Source organism: Pongo pygmaeus, chromosome 4 (assembly GCF_028885625.2).
Source record: "Pongo pygmaeus isolate AG05252 chromosome 4, NHGRI_mPonPyg2-v2.0_pri, whole genome shotgun sequence".
Lineage (NCBI taxonomy): Eukaryota > Metazoa > Chordata > Mammalia > Primates > Hominidae > Pongo > Pongo pygmaeus.
Window position 1 is genome coordinate 42,747,388 of NC_072377.2, and position 19,306 is coordinate 42,766,693.

Below are 19,306 nucleotides of genomic sequence, written 5' to 3' on the forward strand. Positions count from 1 at the left end.
TACTTGAAGTGCTTCTTGAAAATAGTGGCAAGGCTGAAGACAACAAGGAATACTGAAAAAGCCCACTGGACTGGGGACAGACCTGGTGCTGCTCCCAGCTTGGCTAGCACCAGCTCCTGGGGCTTAGACACATTACTTCACCTCTCTGGGCTTAACTTACCCCATTTATAAAATACAACCTTTAGACTAACACTGTTCTCGGGGCCATGTTCAGCCCGTGGCTTCTGTCATTGTGATCCTGCATCCCCAAGGTTCCCCTGGGCCCCATCACTACTAATCCTAGGCTTCTAGACATTCTGATTTATAGAGAAATAGGAAAGCCCATTTATCTTCAGTTAATGTCAGCCAGAAGTACAGTTGTGTCTTAAAGAATCTAATCTAGTGAACATGGAAAATAATTTTCTAAGGAAAAAAAATTGTGATTGGTGTTCTGTCCTGAACTGATGGCAAAAGGGAAGCAGAACCACTTCACACATCTCAATCCCTCTGTTTTTTCCTTTTTATTCTCTTGAATTTATCTGCCTGTTTGTCTTTGAAAAGTAGAGAGGAGTTTGAATAGGGATGTTGAGGAGACTGAGGGTAGCCACCGATGGGAGAAGCTGGACTGTGGGAAGCCGAGTTCTGCCACCTGACAAAGGGGCACGTGTTCAGCATTTATTTGGCATAGCAGCTGTTCAGACGGAGCCCAGGCAGAATTTTGACGTCGCTGGGACCTTCCATACCTTTCTGAAATTCTTTTGCACCAACACCTGGCACCCTCAGGTTATGTTCTGCTGCCCAAAGCCCGAGGCTCAACTTCTAGCCCTCTCTTTTCTCTTTCACCGGAACTAACTTCCAAAAATCCAGAAACGACAACTAGATGGTGGTCTGGATGTTCCTGAGGTGGAAAGAGAACCTCTAGTGCCTCTGGCTGACATTATATCCACTGACAGGTCCCCTCCTGCATGCATACATGTAACACGTTTCTGCTCACTTATCAAATACAGCCCACGCTTTGGTGATTGAGAGCAGAGTGGGGATTATAAGTTGATGCAGTAGGTCTGTGTCTTGCCCTTAGAACTTTACAAACAGCAACACAGGCACCAAGAGCTCATCTGTTCCACCCACAGGGATTTATCATCTTGTGACTTGGATATTGTGAAATATTTTATAGTAAAGGTTAAAAAAAAAACAATGTAGGCACAGAGGAGTTAACAGCTAAGTCACGGTGGGGAGTATGGAAGGCTTCATGGAGGTGGTGATATTTGAACGTGACTTTGAATGGTAGGTAGAGTCCTGATTTGTCTGACAGTAGCCTTGAAAGTAAAGGAAACTTGACCACAAAGAAGGCTGTTGAAAGTCTGGAGAAAAGAAAAGGTAGGGGACTAAGACTCTAGGAGAAGTTACTACATTCCAGAGAGAATGCAGAGGTAGAATCCTCCCGCATGGTAACAAGTTAAATGTGAGAAGGGATGGAGTAACCAACTGGGTGAACCCTGATCTCATTAAGCAAAATAAGAAATAGAAGAAATGAATCTGCATGTTCATAATGTAGGGATCAGAAGCAGGTAGGAAATGCTGACTTTATTTCAGACAGAGGTTATTTTAGGTACCTGTGGACATCCAGTTGTATTATTTCCCTATGTCTGAAGCACACGTGCTTTGGTTCTTTAGCATTTTGATGATGATGCTGCATGTAAACTGCCCCCTAGGGATTTTCTATAAGTTTTCTTCCTCATTCGAGAGTAAAATTTTAACTGATAACATGATCACAAGTGGTTGAAAAGTTAAAATGTTATTCATATAACTTTTCAATGAGGGGAGCATGAATGGTTTGGTACTGTTTTACAAGATGTGAAAACTGATTTCACTTAAGTAGACTGTAACATAAAGTTTATGTGTCTGTCCCTTTGGCTTCCTCGTAGGTGGACAGTCTCTCTGAATCAATAGTGGCTCAGCCTTCTGATTTCAAACCTCTTCGGCCAGCCAACTGGTTTAGGAGAAACATGGCCAGGTCATTGAATTATAATTTCCTGAGTTATGGTGTGGTGGTCCCATAGGACAGTAAACATAAGCCTCCTGGGAGCTGAACTTTTAATTCAGGAGGACTGAAAACAAGCTCTTCTGAGCCAAGCTTTGCAAGGACATGTTACAAAGATAGACTGGCCTTCCCGCTTCCACACCATTTTTTCCTCCATAAATACATGCTCCTTTTCCTTATTTTTCTTCTACCCTAGTCTGTTGTAGATTTTGACCTTGGCTGTTACTTTCCTACCAACACATTGCCTGCTTTTAAGTTTCCTGGTTTGACCTGATGTTGAGATGGAAAGCAAAGCTAGCAAACTGATGGAGATAGGGCCTTCCAGCCTTTCTCACTTTCCCTGGGATCATCTCATGTTGATTTACTGTTCAAAAAATTTTTAAATAAATAAATTGCATCAGTTGATCCAGAGGTGATTAGACTCTAGGGGCCTGATTTATCTTAGCCAAACTTAAGAGATGAGCCCATACACCAAAATGCCAATATATTTGTTTGTTCTCTATGGCACTGTCAAGCAATTTCATTTCATCTGATTATTGTGTTCATTTTCCTGAAAGATAGTGAACCCAGAAAACAAGAATCAGAAGGTCATTTGACAACTGTGGAGTTGGAATAGAGGGAACTGAATGACCTTAGGGGAGAGCATCATCAAGCTTTGAGAAATTATTGCACCTGTCTCTGTGTTGGGACCTTTTTTTGGTCCCAGGTAGTTGGAGGAGACAAAGCTGTAAATTATTTACTAGTTTTTCAACATTTCCTTATCAGTTATCGTTAACTGATGGAACTAAGTTGTCTCTAAAGTCCCTTATGAATAAAATTGCTAGACATTGCAAAAATTCCCTCTCAATATTGACATGTTTCAGTGGTGATTATTATCTTCCTGATTAATGTTTATGGTCAATCTCAAGCTCTATAATGGACTCTTAAAGGCTGTAGTAGTTTTCTATTGTTTCCATAACATATTACCACAAACTTAATGGCTTAAACAATACCCATTTATTGTCCCACAGTTCTATATGTGAGAAGTCTGGGCACACCATGGCCCAACTGGGCTCTTGCTTAGAGTTTGCAAGGCAAAAATCAGTGTTGTTAGGGCCTCTAGGGATGAATTTGCCTCCAAGCTCATTCCAGTTGTTTTCATGAACTGAGTTCCTTGTCGTTGTTGGACCATGTTCCCCATTTCCTTGCTGGCTGTCAGCTGGGAGCCAATTTTTGCTCCTAGAGGCTGTCTGCATTGCATCTCATGGTTTCTGTGTGCCCTCTTCCAGCAACAAGATTCTATGTACCCTCTTCCAGCAACAGAAGATCAAGTCTCTTTAAGTTTCTAATCTCTCTGACTTCCCCTTCTGCCATATCTCATTCTGCTTTTACAGGCTCAGGTGATTACATCGGTTTGTGCAGATAATCCAACATAATCTCCCTATTTTAAAGCCAGTGGGTTCGCCATCTTAATTACATCTTCAAAATTCCTTCACAGCAGTACCTAGATTAGTGTTTGAATAACCCGGGATGGTAATCTTGCGGGGGATCTTTTGGCATTCTGTCTACCCAGTCTCATCAGCAACACTTTGAAATATTGTTGTTGAGTGATCATTTCTGTGGCTGGCTGATTTCTTCTATACATGTGTATTCTTTTTATTTGCCATTTTATAGGATAATATTTTCTGATCTTAATTCCATATTTCAGTATTAAAATTACTTGACATAGATCCATAAATCATCATCTGTTGCAAAAAAGCACATTAATTGGTTGGTTGAATGGGGAGATTGATATTTCTTTTCTCTTCTGCTCAGATGAGGGCAACTTTTGGGGGCAGATAAGTTCTGTTGTCACAAAAGTTATATAGCACATTCGGTTTGCACTGAATCAGCGATTCTCAATCCTGGCCATGCTTTAGAATTATACAAGAAAAATCTTCAAGTATCAATACTCAGTCCCTACCCTACTGATCCAATTTATCTATGATAAAGCCAGAGCATTGATTTTTAAGTTCTGCAAGTGACTCTAATATACAGCCAAGGCTAAGAACTACTGATATGTTCCAAACATTCTATTTTGGAGATAAAGAAGTTGAGGCTGAGGATGAGAACTTAGTCACATAAAGTTCCATAACTAGTGACAGACAGAAGTTCTGTCCTACAAAAAAAAAAAAAAGTGATGCTTTAATTGTATGTAGAGTTCAGTGCTCAGTAATTATGTACAAAGTGAGTGTTGAGATGATCTGGAACACCCTACTTCTTGCTTTAGTAGGAAGACCATTTCTTTCTACTGCTTTAAAAGATTATCAGACCTTGCAAAATAACTGTATGAAGGTCTCTTCTCAGCAGCTTTGGCCTGCCTTGTGAGTAGTAATAAACACAGATCTATTCTACACTAGCTAGGGAGCTGGCCGCATGGACTTCTACTACCTCTCTGTGTTCCAGAGCTTCATGGAACAATGCAGTAGCCACTAGCCACATGTAGCTATTAAACACTTGAAATGGGACTAGTTTCAATTAAGATGTATGTGAGTGTAAAAGGCATACTAGAATCAAAGATTCAGTATGAGAAAAAGGGTGCAAAATATCTCATTAATGCTTACTTGATTACATGATGAAATAATATTTGAATATATTGAGTTAAATAAGATACATTATTAAAATTAATGTATCAATTTTTAACTTTTTAAATGCAGTTACTAGAAAATTTACAACTATGTATGTGGTTGGTATTTGTGGCTCACATTATATTTCTGTTAGACAGCACTTTTCTAGGGAGTATTTCCTATTAAAGCTATTAACAATGAATGGTCCAAGTCCAAGCTATTACACCTCCTTTGATCTTGAAGAGTGAAGGGGTACATTGTAAACTTCCTGGAGATGAGACATGATATTGATCTGCCCTGTGTTTGCCATCTATCTGGCAGCCAGTCAGTCTGGCCAAATAGACTCCTATTTTTACATAGAAGCTTAAAGGAGACAGGATAATGCCCCATGTCATGGAGAGAGCACACTGCATAGCTCTTGAGTAATGTACCCAAAAGTAGACCAGATGCTATTGGAGGTTCTAAGGCTTAGCAATAAATATTACATCCCTTGAGCAACGTAATACAGCCCTTGAAGAAACTGCCATGTCAGCACTTATGAATTATCACTGTCTTTGACAGGCCCTATGCACTGAAAATATTATGGTGTCTACCTCTCTTTATAATTCACATCTAAATATTACTCTGTCTTTTTCTTGCTCCCTGTAGTTTGTTCTGATTCACTGCTACCCTGATTGTGTGTTTAGTGTGCCTAGTTCACAATTTAAGAAGCATGGGAAAGTAAAGGCAGGCCTTGGAAAGATCAAACACAGTTTGAAACCCTACCCAGAAATATTCTGTCTGTGTGAGCTTGGGAGGAGATTTACTTAACCTCTCTGAGCTCCTCTAAACTTCCATTTTCTCATTTGTGAAATGAGCCTTTCTCTTGCAAGGTCTGTCTGAAGGTTGAATGAAATAAGAAGGTACCTGGCATACTTATTTGTTGGGTAGATGTTGTGGTGAACATCTACTCTGTGGCAAGCCTATGGCTAATTGTTAGGATGTAATTGTGAGTGAGACACAGCTACTGCTTCCAGCTATAAGAAAAGACAAGGAGCCTGGTAACATCGGGACATGAATAGCCGTCAATGAAAGGCAGCTATTATTACACTGCACAGTGCAGGATTTGGCTTATAACAAAATTTTAGAAGGGTGTTCAGGTGAGAGAATTGAGACCCATAGTGATTAAATGACTACCTGAGTCACCAGCTCGGGCAATGTTGGGCTGGTGTCATGTTACGGGATTGCTGACTCCTCCTCTAGTAATGCCTTTCCTAGGAGATCACATTGCCTCACTCTTGGTTTCCCAACTTGTTTGCTTTAAAAGAATAACTTTACCATGTTGGACTCGATAAAAGGAAAGAGGGGTTTCTTCCAGTTTTTGCTCCATATGTTATTAGGGCATGCTAGTAACTAACTGTCTTTGAAAACCTACACTTCTGTTAACTCCAAAGAAGGCAGGAACACATGCACTTCTTTAAGATATAAAAAGCATTTACTATACTACAAATTATTATAGTAATCATTGTTAGATTATATCTCACCAAGATAATGAATGTTTTTGTTTGAAGACTTCACTGTATGAGAAATTGTCTCCTATAGTTTATTTATCTCCTTTTAGATTAGGTAAAACAAAATTTTCAAATTTTAGTCTGAAGAAAATTCCAACATCTTTAAATTTGTTTAAGGAACATTCTCCATGATCTATATGATCTATCATAGTAATTTAAAAAATCAGATTTTAGAATGAGCCATGTGTAGAAAGAGAAAAAAAGGTAGAAAGTCAATAAGAGGTTTCATTTTTCAAATTTCGTTTTGGAAAAAACTACTTGGTAGGGACAGTGGTGTAAAGTAAGATATAAGAAGGAATATACTGTTGAAATAAGCGGCCATGCAATTGATTTTCTCTTTCATGTAACAGTCACATCTGCATTGTGAATCCATTAATGCACCAAGTGAATCAAGCTTAGTGAGTTGACAAACATCCACAGGGATAGTTGCGGGGAGGCATTGTAAAGTGCAATGTGGTCCTAGTGAAACAGAATGCTTCATTCTTTAAGAAAGTTCCACTCTGAATAGAATAACTATGCATACCAATATTGGAGTATGGCCAAGCATTTGGCTACTGACATGCCCCTTCTTCTTTCACTCCTCCATAAAGGAAGAGACAGAGACTCAGGTTCTTATAACTCAGCTGCCTTTTTTGAGTTCTCCCAAGAAAAGTTCTAACTTCAAGCCAAGCGTCTTGTCACTGGGATTTCTGTATCTAATTTTTAGTTCTAGAAATTCATGATTTCACAAAACAAATTATCCAAACCTAACAACAACCACATAGAACTTTCTTAAAGTAGACGAGGGAGGAATTAGCCCCTCAAGTATTTCCTACACAATTGGAACTCACTTTATAAGATGTACAATTGCCTATACACCCAAGCACAAATGGGCTGTATTATTGCCTTATCCTAGGAGATATACACTTTACATTATGATGGTCCTTCCCTTTCCTGGACCTTCATGTGATGTAAGTGCTTGATTTAGGAATAGGGTCTTACATATTGTGGCTGGCGAAGAGCACATTTGCTGATTGCTTTACCACCTGCCTAGATGTCCTCTTCATGATATATAAATGAGGGTCCCTACTCTCAATATACCCCATAGGAACATTATAAAACATAAATAGTCTGTTTGTTACTACTACCAAGAAGACTTTAGTAAGTGCAATACGTAACCCTTTTGGATACACGCAGAGGGAATGCCAAATGCTTTAAATAAATCATCTCATCTAATCCTGATTTTTTTATTTAAAAGGGAAAATCTTACCATATCAACATTAGAGATGAGTAAACTGAGGTTTGGTAGAGCTGGGATTTGAACCTAGCCCTCTGTGACTCCAAAGCACATTCACTTAACCCCAAGCTCACCCTCTCTGTAAATGAAGATTAATGATAGCATCTGTGGTGGAAGCTAATGACTCCTGACCTGGGAAAGTATCTTTCAATGATTATTAACTAAATGTGATTAGCTGCCAGTGGATCAGATGTCATCAAATAAAATCGAGTGTCCAGGGTTTACTCAACAGTACTGTCTTTTACATTTTTTATCAATGTTAGTAGATTGCTTAATCTTTGTACCTGTTACCTCACATGAAGCCTAGATAGCATCAGTCCCTTCCCCAGCGAGTATGTGCTGGGTCCAGCTTCTGGCTTTTGAATCCAGTCAGTGAATTAATGTTGGTAGCTTAAAAACAGCCTTGAGAGAGGTATTTACACCACAGAAATTGGCAAATGATACAAATCATGGCCCTTTTCTTAAATTCCAGGGAGACAGGTGTTAAACATTTACCAGTACAGCACTGTCTATGATTCAAATCGGGACATAATGTGGATAATTGTATTTCTGAAGGTAAACAAATGCACACTGAGTACCCTTGAAAAAAAACAACCTTCCACAGATACAATCACAACTAAGTCACCTAAGTCTTTAGTGAATTTTTTGTCCCCATCATTCTGCATTTGGGAGGACCTTTTACAACATAACCATAATGATTTTATATGTCATTTGAAATTTTAAAAAATTACTTTATTTGTTCATTTTTGTTATGAAAGCAAATATGCCCACAGTAATCATTTAATGTTTTTGAATGCAAGTGCAGACATATAAACCATAAAATGTATATACGAATGCTACCAGTAGAAATAAAATGCAAGCCACATACGTAATTTAAAATTTTCAACTACAGTCATGCACCACGTAATGACTTTTCAATGATGGACTGGTCCCATAAAATTACAAAATCATGTTTTTACGATATCTTTTCTATGTTTAGATATGTCTAGATACATAAATAATATTGTATTAAAATTGCTTATGGTATTCAGCAGAGTAGTAACCTGCTGCACAGATCCGTAGCCCAGAGCAATAGGCTATCCCATATATCCTAGGTGTGTAGTAGGCTATACCATCTAGGTTTATGTAAATACACTCTGTGGTGTTCACAGAACCATGGAATTGCCTAATGATGCATTTTTCAGAATGTATTCCTGTCATTAAGTGATGCATGACTGTAATCACATTTAAAAAATAAGAAATATTTGTTTTAATAATGGATTTTATTTAACTCAGCAGTCAAAAATATGATTTCAACAAGTAGTCAATGTAAACATTATCAAGATATTTTGCATCTTCTTGTACTAAGCTTTCAATTCTCTGTATATTTTATACTTATAGCACATATAAATTTAGATGCTAAATTTTAATCATAAATACTTGATCTGCATTTACATTTCATAAAATGTAAAGCTTAAAAAGTGGGTTCATATATCCAACCTGATATAGACTTACATATATTAAACTTACGTATATTAGACTTACATATATTTAAATGTAATTAAATTAAATTTAAATTGTCATTGAATTCCTCAATTGCATTAGCCACATTTTAAGTGCTCAATAGCCACATGTGACTTATTGTAACAGAACTGGTTGGTTCAGGTACATACCATATATCCTTATTTCATAAAATTGGAAACCTAGGCTGGATGTGGTGGCTTATGGCTATAATCCCAGCACTTTGGGAGGCCGAGACGGAAGGATCAAGTGAGGCCAGGAATTAGAGATCAGCCTGGGCAACACACCAAGACCTTGTCTATAAAATAAATAAATAAATAAAAACAGCTAGGTGTGTTGGCACATGCCTATGGTAGAAGCTATTTGGGAGGCTGACGAAGGAGGATCCCTTGAGCCCAAGAGTTGGAGACTGCAGTGAGCTATGATTATGCTACTGCACTCCCAACCTGGGTGGCAGAGTGAGACCCATGTCTCTTCAAAAAGTAAAAATACAAATAATATAACAAATAAATAAATAAAATTGGAGACCTACTATATATACTTCTCCCAAAAGTCTTTTCCCCCCTCACACCTTACACATTTAAAATTCCCATCCTGCATTCCCTGCTGGATCTCCAAGAGGAGAGAAATCTCAGCAAAAGTAGTTATATCAAAACTATCTGTGAGCTTTTTCTTCCTCACTCATAGGAAGGAAATAAATTCACCTAAGGCATTTTGGATCTGACCATTTTCCAAATTATCATCACCATAAAAAGTTGGTAACAACATGAACTCTGAAAGCAAGCTGTTTCAATGCATGCCTGGTGCTATTGAAAACCAGCAGTTTTAAATGCCCTTTTGGGTTAGCCTCTTCCTTTTTCTGTGCTATATTATTAGAAAAGCTTCACCAAGGAGATCAACTAGATACAATTTCACAGTATTTCTTAGTAATCAATGTTGGCATTTACTCTTCCCATATATTAATATATTAACATCACGCTTCTAAGTATGCTTTAATCACTTTTTTAAAAAAAATACTTGATACAAATTAGAGGGTGTTAGTTATTTTAGGTGGTGATTTGTTTTGTTTCTGCAAAATTACAAACCAGATATGAGCATATTATTCCCTGTGTGGCTTAATAAACTTTTTTTTTCTTTTTTGAGACAGAGTCTCGCTCTGTTGCCAGGCTGGAGTGCAATGGCACAATCTCGGCTCACTGCAACCTCCACCTCCCGGGTTCAAGCGATTCTCCTGCCTCAGTCTCCCGATCAGCTGGGACTACAGGTGTCCGCCACCACACCCAGCTAATTTTTGTATTTTTGGTAGAGATGAGGTTTCACCATGTTGGCCAGGATGGTCTCAATCTTTTGACCTTGTGATCCACCTGCCTCAGCCTCCCAAAATGCTGGGATTACAGGCGCAAGCCACCATGCCCGGCCAATACACTTTTAATATAATTTTTGATAAAGGTGTTATGGAGACTTGTCACCAAATAGTCTAGTCTTCACATTAAATTCACATGATACTCCTCATCTCTATTTAGCTCTCTCTCACCTCCAGTAATGACCTCCCTTGTCTCTCAGTCTTTGGTCTCTTACCTTCAACTTCCCACTAGCTGTTTCTCACATTTCCAAAAGTCTTGTAATTGCCTTAAAACACCAAGTATCCAAAGCAGTCCTATGACCTTCTCCTCCTGCTAACCAATTCAGATCCCCAAATCCTGTTTTCTTTCACTAGCACTATCTCTCATCCACACATACTCAGTTATTTGTGATAGACATGTCTCTATCATCTCTCATATCCAATCATCACCAAATCTTATCAATACTTCTCAGTGATATTAAGTTAAGAAGGCATGAAGGGCAGCTGTACCCTAAGGAAAACCCACTTTTGCACCAAACCTCTAGTGAATTTCTGATCAATCTGAGTTCAGAATGCTGTTTTAATCTGGTCCTACCTGACCAATCTAATTTTAGGCCCTTTTATTCGTGAATTTGAACCTTGTTCTCTATTCACCAGCTTCCTCAGAATATTGTCCAAAACATACTCAGAATTCATACTCATATCCAGAACATTTGCTCTGAGCTTTTACCATACAAGTTCACCACAGTTTCTCTCCCTTTTCCATATCCACCAAAGCCTTATCTGTCATTTAGTTTTAATTTTAAGCCCTTCAGTTTGATAGCTGATTTTTCCCTAGTCTGACCTTCTATTTTCGGGTATGCCCCTTCTTTTCACAGTTTCATGTGTTTGTACTGCCTTATTCTTGAAGAACCATTATTTTGATTGCTTTTGCATTAATCTCCATAGTGCCTTGCTCAGTGTTAGCAGGAACTAGTAGTTTAACAAATACTTGCTAATTCTAAATTAAAGAGAATGAAACATATTGTTTTCTTTGCCTGGAGTTGGTTATAGCATGCTGGAAAAAGTATTATATCTAACCTTCATCTTTTCTCATGTGTTTATGAACTGTTTTATAGCCAAAGAATAAGTTAGTATAACATGGGCCTAATTATGTAATTTGGAGGCCTCCTCTGCTGGGCAGTCTACAGATTTAAAATTCATGCCAGCTGCATTACACTGGTTTTGAACTTGCTTTTTCTTGAGAAAGATGGGGAGCAAGCAAAATGCCTCAGGCTTTGAGGGTAGAAATGGTGTGAGTTCCATTATGCAAGAATAGAACCCCATTTTTTAATCCCTCCTGCTGAAAATCTTGCCATGAGGCTATAGCCAAAGAATGTGTATATATCAAAAGAAATTTAGAGAGGGATTTTCCCTAGGAAAATATTGCAAGCTTAAAAAACCCAGTGGGCTAAGGTCCAATTTAGTAGATTCCTCCGAACAATGCCATCCTGTACTTAGATTATTACAGAACTTCTTATGACAGCATTTGAGTGGACTCCTGTACCTCTGGGTTACTAGGTACACATAATAAGTTTAGGTACCTGGGCAAAAAGGGCTTGGCAGAGTGGAATAGAGGGACTTTCTTTTTCTCACATCTAGCATATCATTACATTGTAATGTTAGATAACATTAAAGTTCCCAAACTTCATGTGTCAGCACTCTGACCTTTCCTAGGGACATTTTGTCTCAGCTAGAACCAATAGAGAAGGATTCCCTCATCTAGAAGCTGCCATGTGGGGCTCTGCAAAGATGACGTGGACAGCTTACAATCCAATTGAATGTCACGTCTCGTGGCCTGGCTCATGTGAAGGCACTAGAGAGAGTTCTCCAGAGGATTGCAGACGGGGCTACTTTTGGAATCATTCCCATTGAGCCAACATCAGTGGAAGAGAAGGGGAGGACTTAGATGCTAATAAAGCACTTATCTTCTGCTGAATCCATCCACATTTTTTTATCCTCCTCCTGGCCCCTGCACTTAGTTAGAGTCGGGTCCCTATGCAGTGTTCCAGGCGGCAGTGAACTGCACTCTCCTCCTATTTGGGAGCATGGCAATTTTAAATACTCTTTTCTGCTGTAAGAGTATGCAAACAGATTTCTGGTTAATTTTGTGTTAAGGATTCTTGTTTGTTTTTTGTTTTGATAGAGCACATTCTATGGACATATGTTCAGGTTGTAAAGGAAGCGTTATAGTTCCTTTTTTTTTTTTTTGGAGATGGAGTCTTGCTCTGTCACCAGGCTGGAGTGCAGTGGCGCAATCTCGACTCACTTCAACCTCCACCTCCCTGGTTCAAGCGATTCTCCTGCCTCAGCCTCCCGAGTAGCTGGGATTACAGGCACGCGCTGCCATGCCCAGCTAGTTTTTGTGTTTTTAGTAGAGACGGGGTTTCACCATGTTGGCCAGGATGATCTCGATCTCCTGACCTCACGATCCGCCTGCCTTGGCCCCCGAAAGTGCTGGGATTACAGGCATGAGCCACCACGCCCCACCTAGTTCTTTATTTGGAAGAAGTGAAGTTCATTTGCAGGCAGCTGCTTTCAAAAGTTTGGGGATTGGAGGAAGGTCATCTTCTATTCAACTGAAGCAAATGCCACTTGTTTGTGGCATCTGCCAGGTATCCTTGAGATGTCTGAAGAGGTGACTTCCAAACCAGAGGATGCAGCCTTCTGAGAAATGCAAACCTGTTCACACTCTTGCTCAGACGGGAAGCAAAAAAGGCTGCGTGGGAATTGGGGATTTACTGTTATACCCTGACATCGGAATAGCAGGTGCTACTGGAAACTTCTTTACCTGACACTAAGTGTCTTGGGAGATAACAAGTAAAATTAACACTGTATACAGCATCCAGTTCTTCAGTGCTTTCTCCACTTAAAAAGAATCAGGCTGGGCGTGGTGGCTCATACCTGTAATCCCAGCACTTTGGAAGGCCAACGTGGGTGGGTCACTTGAGGTCAGGAGTTTGAGACAAGCCTGGCCAACATGGTGAAACCTCATCTCTACTAAAAATACAAAAATTAGCTGGGCATGGTGGCGCACACCTATAGTCCCAGCTACTTGGAAGGCTGAGGCAGGAGAATCGCTTAAACCTGGGAGGCGGAAGTTGCAGTGAGCTGAGATCGTGCCACTGCACTCCAGGCTGGGCGACAGAGTGAAACAAAAAAAGAAAAGAGAAAGAATCAAATGCAAAGTAAATATTTAGTTACCAACAGGATGGCATTTTTAGCCTATAACATTTTTTCAGCCTTTTAATATATTTCTGCTGGAGGTTTCCAGCTTTGATTACATAGCCTGTTCACCTAGGAGTAAAGGACATTGGGAGGGAGAGATGCTCAGTTGTTCTCATTTGCAAAGTAGATGAGGATGATGCAAGGCCATCAGCTCAAGGCCTTCCAGGTTAGAAATTAAAAACATGGATGTTGTAAAAACCACAATTCATATTTATTTGAAATCTCACCATTGACAAAGTGTGTTCATCTGCATGTTTACACTCAATCCTATGAACGACTCCATGAAGCAGTGTATGGAGGAGAGTTCCTCATGCATGTGGGTTTGCACATGGGGATTCAGATACAAGAAGATAATTTAGTTTACATAGAGATGTGTTTTTTAAAATTTTTAAGAATATAAAATTATATGGAACAAAAAAAAGATAGGTCCTCTGCTGTCTAGAAATTAAAGTACATCAAGAATTTTATCCCTAGGTAGAATTACACAGCCATTCCCAGAGGGCCACATCTATAGGCCCATGAAAACAAACATCTTTGCTCATTACTTCAGCCTGATTAGGGATACCATGAAGGGCTATTCCGTTAGGTCAGGTTTGCACAGTAATAAAAATGAAGCCAGTAGAGGACCTGGTGGAGCTCCTGGTATGATGATAAGTGTCTGAGTAACTTGTAAATAGTGCAATTTTATGGAAATGTTGCAGCTAAGCTTTAAAGTAGCTGGCATTAGTTGTTAGACACAGCAACAGCTCTACAAAAGGCAATACACTGAGTTCATTTTCAACCAGCTCAAACTTGCCTCAAAAGATCCGGGATGTGGACACCCTGGTATATTTTTTCTAGAAAAGCTTATTTCCTTCCTCCAGGTAAAGGTGTATGGTCACCTGAGGTGTTGTGCTGACAGATGTGTTGATCTACTCTCTCCATTAGACTGAAGGGCTCCAGGTGTGGCCACACTGGGCTTCTAAATGTCTAGCAAAGCCACAAACGCATCCCTTTTGGTGTCTGAGGTGTTCTCATTCCTAGGTCTTTCAGATCTGTATTCCTCATGAAAATAAAACCTCTCTACGACACACTGTGTCCTTGTGGGTTTTTAGTTTTACTAGGGAGTTTTTGTTTCCTTTTGCTTCCCGCCTTCTTTCTGCTTCCCTTCTAGTTAAACCTCTTTAGGATGGCTCATTAGCAACTCGTTTTGAGTGGTTTGAGCTCTTTTGTTCACTGGGTAACAGATTTATGAAATGTTACTATTACCACGATTGTTCTGTTTTTCCTTTTATGGCCTGTCCAGCTCAAGGCCCCATGCTTGCTGATACTGCTGATAAGGTTTTCTATTTCCAGATCAAATTAAAGCAAACCTTACTGGCCCTGTTACTGAAGCTGTGCGTGGGGGTCATTTGCTGTGAGGTGTTTCTATGGCTTTGAGCCAGGATGTGAACATCTCTAGTGTTCATGTTATTTCCTGAGACGAGCACTCACGGGAAGTAGAATTTATTACAACCTGCTGTTTGAGTTCATGAAAAGTAGGACAATATGAGACTCTGGGGCAGTGAAAGACTTACTAGGATTCCTTCTGGAACTGACTCGTCAGCTCATTCATGTCTTACCCAGTCTTTAAACAGTATTTCATGATAATGGTCTGCTTTTAATTGCTGGGCTTTACCTTACCCTTTTTGTGATTGCAGGTCCTACAGGTATGGATCTCTGGCAGCTGCTGTTGACCTTGGCACTGGCAGGATCAAGTGATGCTTTTTCTGGAAGTGAGGGTGAGTTCTGCTTTTCCATTTCCACCCTCAGTGTTTTGAAACAACACTGAGCTGTATTTGCTACATCCAAGTTTTTTGGATGATTTTATTAAAAGATGCAAGTTTGACATAGCAACAAATAGGAAACTTGACTTAGCTTTAAAATCAGAAACTAGTAGGACTTTTCTGTGCATGTTTAGGAGTAATGCAGTAGTCAGTCAACTTCGGCATCTGATGTTTTCATATCAAAAATTAATACTACAAATCATGCTGAGGACATTTATGTTGAAGACAAGCCAGGTCTCTTGTTCTCAGGCTCTGGGAGAGATATTGAAATTACACTGAAGGGTTATTAGCTTACTGTTCACTCAGCTCATCTGTGACTAAGGATATCTAGTCTATTTCCAGAGCTCAGAATTCAGGCTTGTTAATCATATTCTTGGAGAAAAGAAATTGCAGGTTTCAAATGAATTTCACTTCTCACTCTCTGAGTGATTACCATTTGGCTAAGCTGAGGAAAGAGACACCTGAAATAGTTGAATGATATACCCAGAAATTATGAGCTTCCTTCCCCATCTCTATAATTCTCCCTCCCTTTTTTATATCCCTCTCCTTGTAGAGAAGTCTCAATATGTTTAAACTATGTTTCATAGCAGACCTAACTAAAACAAGGAAGAGTAATGGAAGGGAAAGGAAAGAAGAATTTTTGTGTCAGAAAGAAAACTGTGCTCTCTAATGGATGGAAGACTTTTTTTTTTTTTTTTTTTTTAATGAGTACTTGATGTTTTTCCTTGCCTGGGCTTCTACAGAAGAAAGAAAGAATATATTTCTCCCATGCTATGACACTGAATTTAGTTGTTGCTTTAAGAGTGTCTGACTCCCCTTCTCACCATTCAGCTTATGTTGGAAAACACAGTTTAACAGCAGACTTAGCGCCTTAAGATGTCCTCCCTGACCTTCTAGCCAAAAATAAATCCGTAGTAGTGAGCTGCTGAGGGTGACCACAGTCACTTAGAAAATGAGAAGAGTAAAATATGTTATTTTATCTCTTAAAGCAATTTAAAAATATTTATAGAAAAGAGTCATAATTGTTGGAAATATTTTTTGGTCTCTCTGGCGTTATAATGTCAACATTATGCAAGTCAAACATGGAGAGAATTGCAGGCTCCATTTCAGCAGCTTTTCCCATGGCTGGTTTTAGACCTTGGTTCTGAGCCAAAGAATTGCAGCTGAGGTCCTCTGCTGTTCCAAAGTCATGGTGGCTTAATCTCTCGTTTCTTCATTAAGGTGACTTTCACTCCACTGGGCAAGATTTGAGGAATATAAAAAACTTGTGAAATGAAAAGTATGGCATAGGAAATCTTTAAAGAAAATTAAAAATGCATCCCCAGCTGAGAGATTAGAGCTCAAATTACATTTTAGAACTAGAAAGTCTGCAAGAATCATCTGTTTCAGCTGCTTCGACATTTTACTAAACCTTTGAGTTCCTGAGTGAAGAGAAAACATCATTAGTTGCTTTTAATGTTTGCTTTTTGTTTTTCTTTTTAATAGTTTTGTTTGATTCATTTATTTGTTTAGGGAGAGCAGAATATAAGCAAATGCAATGGTTTATACTAAACGCAAATCACATATCCTACCAGTACTTACGCATAGGAAGTAATTTAAGAAAGAAGAACATTTTTGTCTCTTTTTTTTTTTGTCTTGTTGAGCTAACCAATATTTCTTTTTCCTTTGGAATATATGCATATTCCAGAATCCTTTCTTAAAATGATCTAAGGATTAAGGATGGGGCATGATGTTTACGTAAGAAGGCATATGTAAGCACGTTCCAGCGTGTGTGTGTATGCTTGCCTCTGTGTGTGTGTGTGTGTGTGTGTGTGTGTGTGTGTGTGTGTGTATTCTAGTTCTGGCCACTTATCTGATGCGTTCATGGGTTCAGCCAAAGTTACTGCATAACATGACATGGGTCAGTCTCAGATGACATTTATGGACCGTGTGTTTGTTTTTCTGCCAGGTCTGGATTGTAGCCAAATCATTTTATTTTTATTGTGTCTCCTATTGAATAAGGCAGACTAAAAATATAGGTGAAATTTTTAAAAAGAAAAGATACTGCTATTGAATTCAGTTTGTTCAGTGAAAGATGTGGCACTGATGGGTAAGTGATCTTGGAAGCATCACCTGGAGAAAAGTCACCCAGGAGCTGGTAGAAGATGACAGACCTGTATGCGTAGGGAAGGGTAGCACTTGAGCAGGGATTTTCTTGCTTGGGCAGATGAGCAATTAGAAATATACTGGCCCTGAAAGGATTTTTTTTTATTAAATCTAATTGCCCTGTAGGAAATTTAATGAGAACTAAATTTGAACAGTGCCATTATTGTGTTAGCTAAAGTGTTGTAATAGATGTTTTCTGTCTCTCATCCTTAACATGAAGCTCTCGTCCTTAATATGAAGCTCTATATCTGCTCCTCAAAGCCAGTTACATAGTCTAGAGGAGAATTTTTTATTCTAAAATCAGGAATGATCCACAATGCCTTGTTTTCAAAGGACTTCACATGGTTGACCTATCAACTGATTGTATCAAAATTGCTGCTGCTGGAATGATGCTGCTAATGAGAAATGTGCATAAAGATCTGATGGATATAAGTATTCTTCCAAGGAGTGCCTGTTATAAATTAGGTCGTATGTCTCTACTATTTCAATCAGTCTACCCTTGAATATACCCTTTGACCTCAGTAACCTGAGGTGGAAGTAGGCAAGCCCCTGTCTTGTAGTTCAGTCTAGCTGGGACATGAGGAATGTCTTGAAATTAATGAGAGACTGTATACCTTTAAGGTCTAGATTGTGTGATGAAGAGAAATGGTCAAGATGCCCTGAAAAAGAATAGATCAAGGTGGACTAGAATAGTTAATTCAACAAATTCAATGTACTGATAATTCTTAAGAGCTCCCTATTTTCAAAGCCTGCACCTATGGCTATGAGGAATACATTGATTCTTCCCTCAAGGAACTTTTCATGGGTTAATAAATCAGGCATGTACACCAAGAATTACAATATCAGGCATTGTATATTAACTATCAAAATGGCTTGAATCACACTTTATAGAAGTGATGATGACGGGAGGGATACCTCAGCTGTGGTGAATTACAGCTTCATGAAGGAGGTTGACAGTGTTTCAGTAGAGACTAGAATGTCAGGTTTAAGATTTTAAAAGGCTGAGAAGAACAGAAGGCTATTACAGGGATAACTTATGTGATAAAGCAACAACATAAACAGAAGTGTACAGATGTAGATATGAGATGTCTATGGACAACAATTGATTCACTTACTGTGCTAGTCAATGGATGGTTCTATTTTATGCATTTAACATTCAACAAATATTTCTTGAGCACTTACTTCGTGGAAGGCATAGGATTAATTTGGCCAGGGTGTGTGGTACATAGGTGCTATATTTGTAATTATTCCATTTGGAAGCAAACTTAGGTCAGTAGGTTTGAGTCAAATTATAGAAGGCCTAGAGATAGCAAAGGCATTATGGAAAAGGCAAGACTTGCTGGGCCCTTGAAGAATCGGTAGCATTTGGACAAGAAGAAAAGAAAGAGGAAGTGTATGCCATATCCAGCAAGTAATAGTCCTCAATATTGGAGGCCAGACAAAAGCGCTACCTGCATGATGGAATAGTGTGTGTGTATGCATATGTGTGATATTTATATGTAACATATATAGTATCTACATATAATATTGATATATAATATTTACATACAACATATTTATATTTGTATGTGTGTAATACATATACTATATATGTACATATATACATATACGTGTATATATATGTACACTATATATATATAGTATATATATATGCACGCCAGTTAGGTGTGGCTTGCAGGCAAAGCACATAATTGACATCACTCAAATTCTGCAAAAGGTGTTATATCATTCTGTACCATTCAAGGTAAGAGACTTAGGAATGAGATGCCACATGCTAAGGGAACCAAGAGCCCCAAAATAATTTTTTCTGTATATT

At 38.8% G+C, this 19,306-nt stretch overlaps 1 protein-coding gene across 3 annotated transcripts in view; it reads left to right on the plus strand.

Moving 5' to 3' along the window:
* GHR (growth hormone receptor) overlaps positions 1-19,306 on the plus strand; it is a 299,099-nt gene that overhangs the window by 128,260 nt on the left and 151,533 nt on the right. For all 3 annotated transcript variants that reach the window (XM_054488655.2, XM_063664781.1, XM_054488654.2), the window contains exon 2: positions 15,220-15,300. In XM_054488655.2, coding sequence (XP_054344630.1) covers positions 15,231-15,300 — 70 coding nt within the window. In that variant the 5' untranslated portion in view covers positions 15,220-15,230. The remainder of the gene's footprint in view (positions 1-15,219; positions 15,301-19,306) is intronic.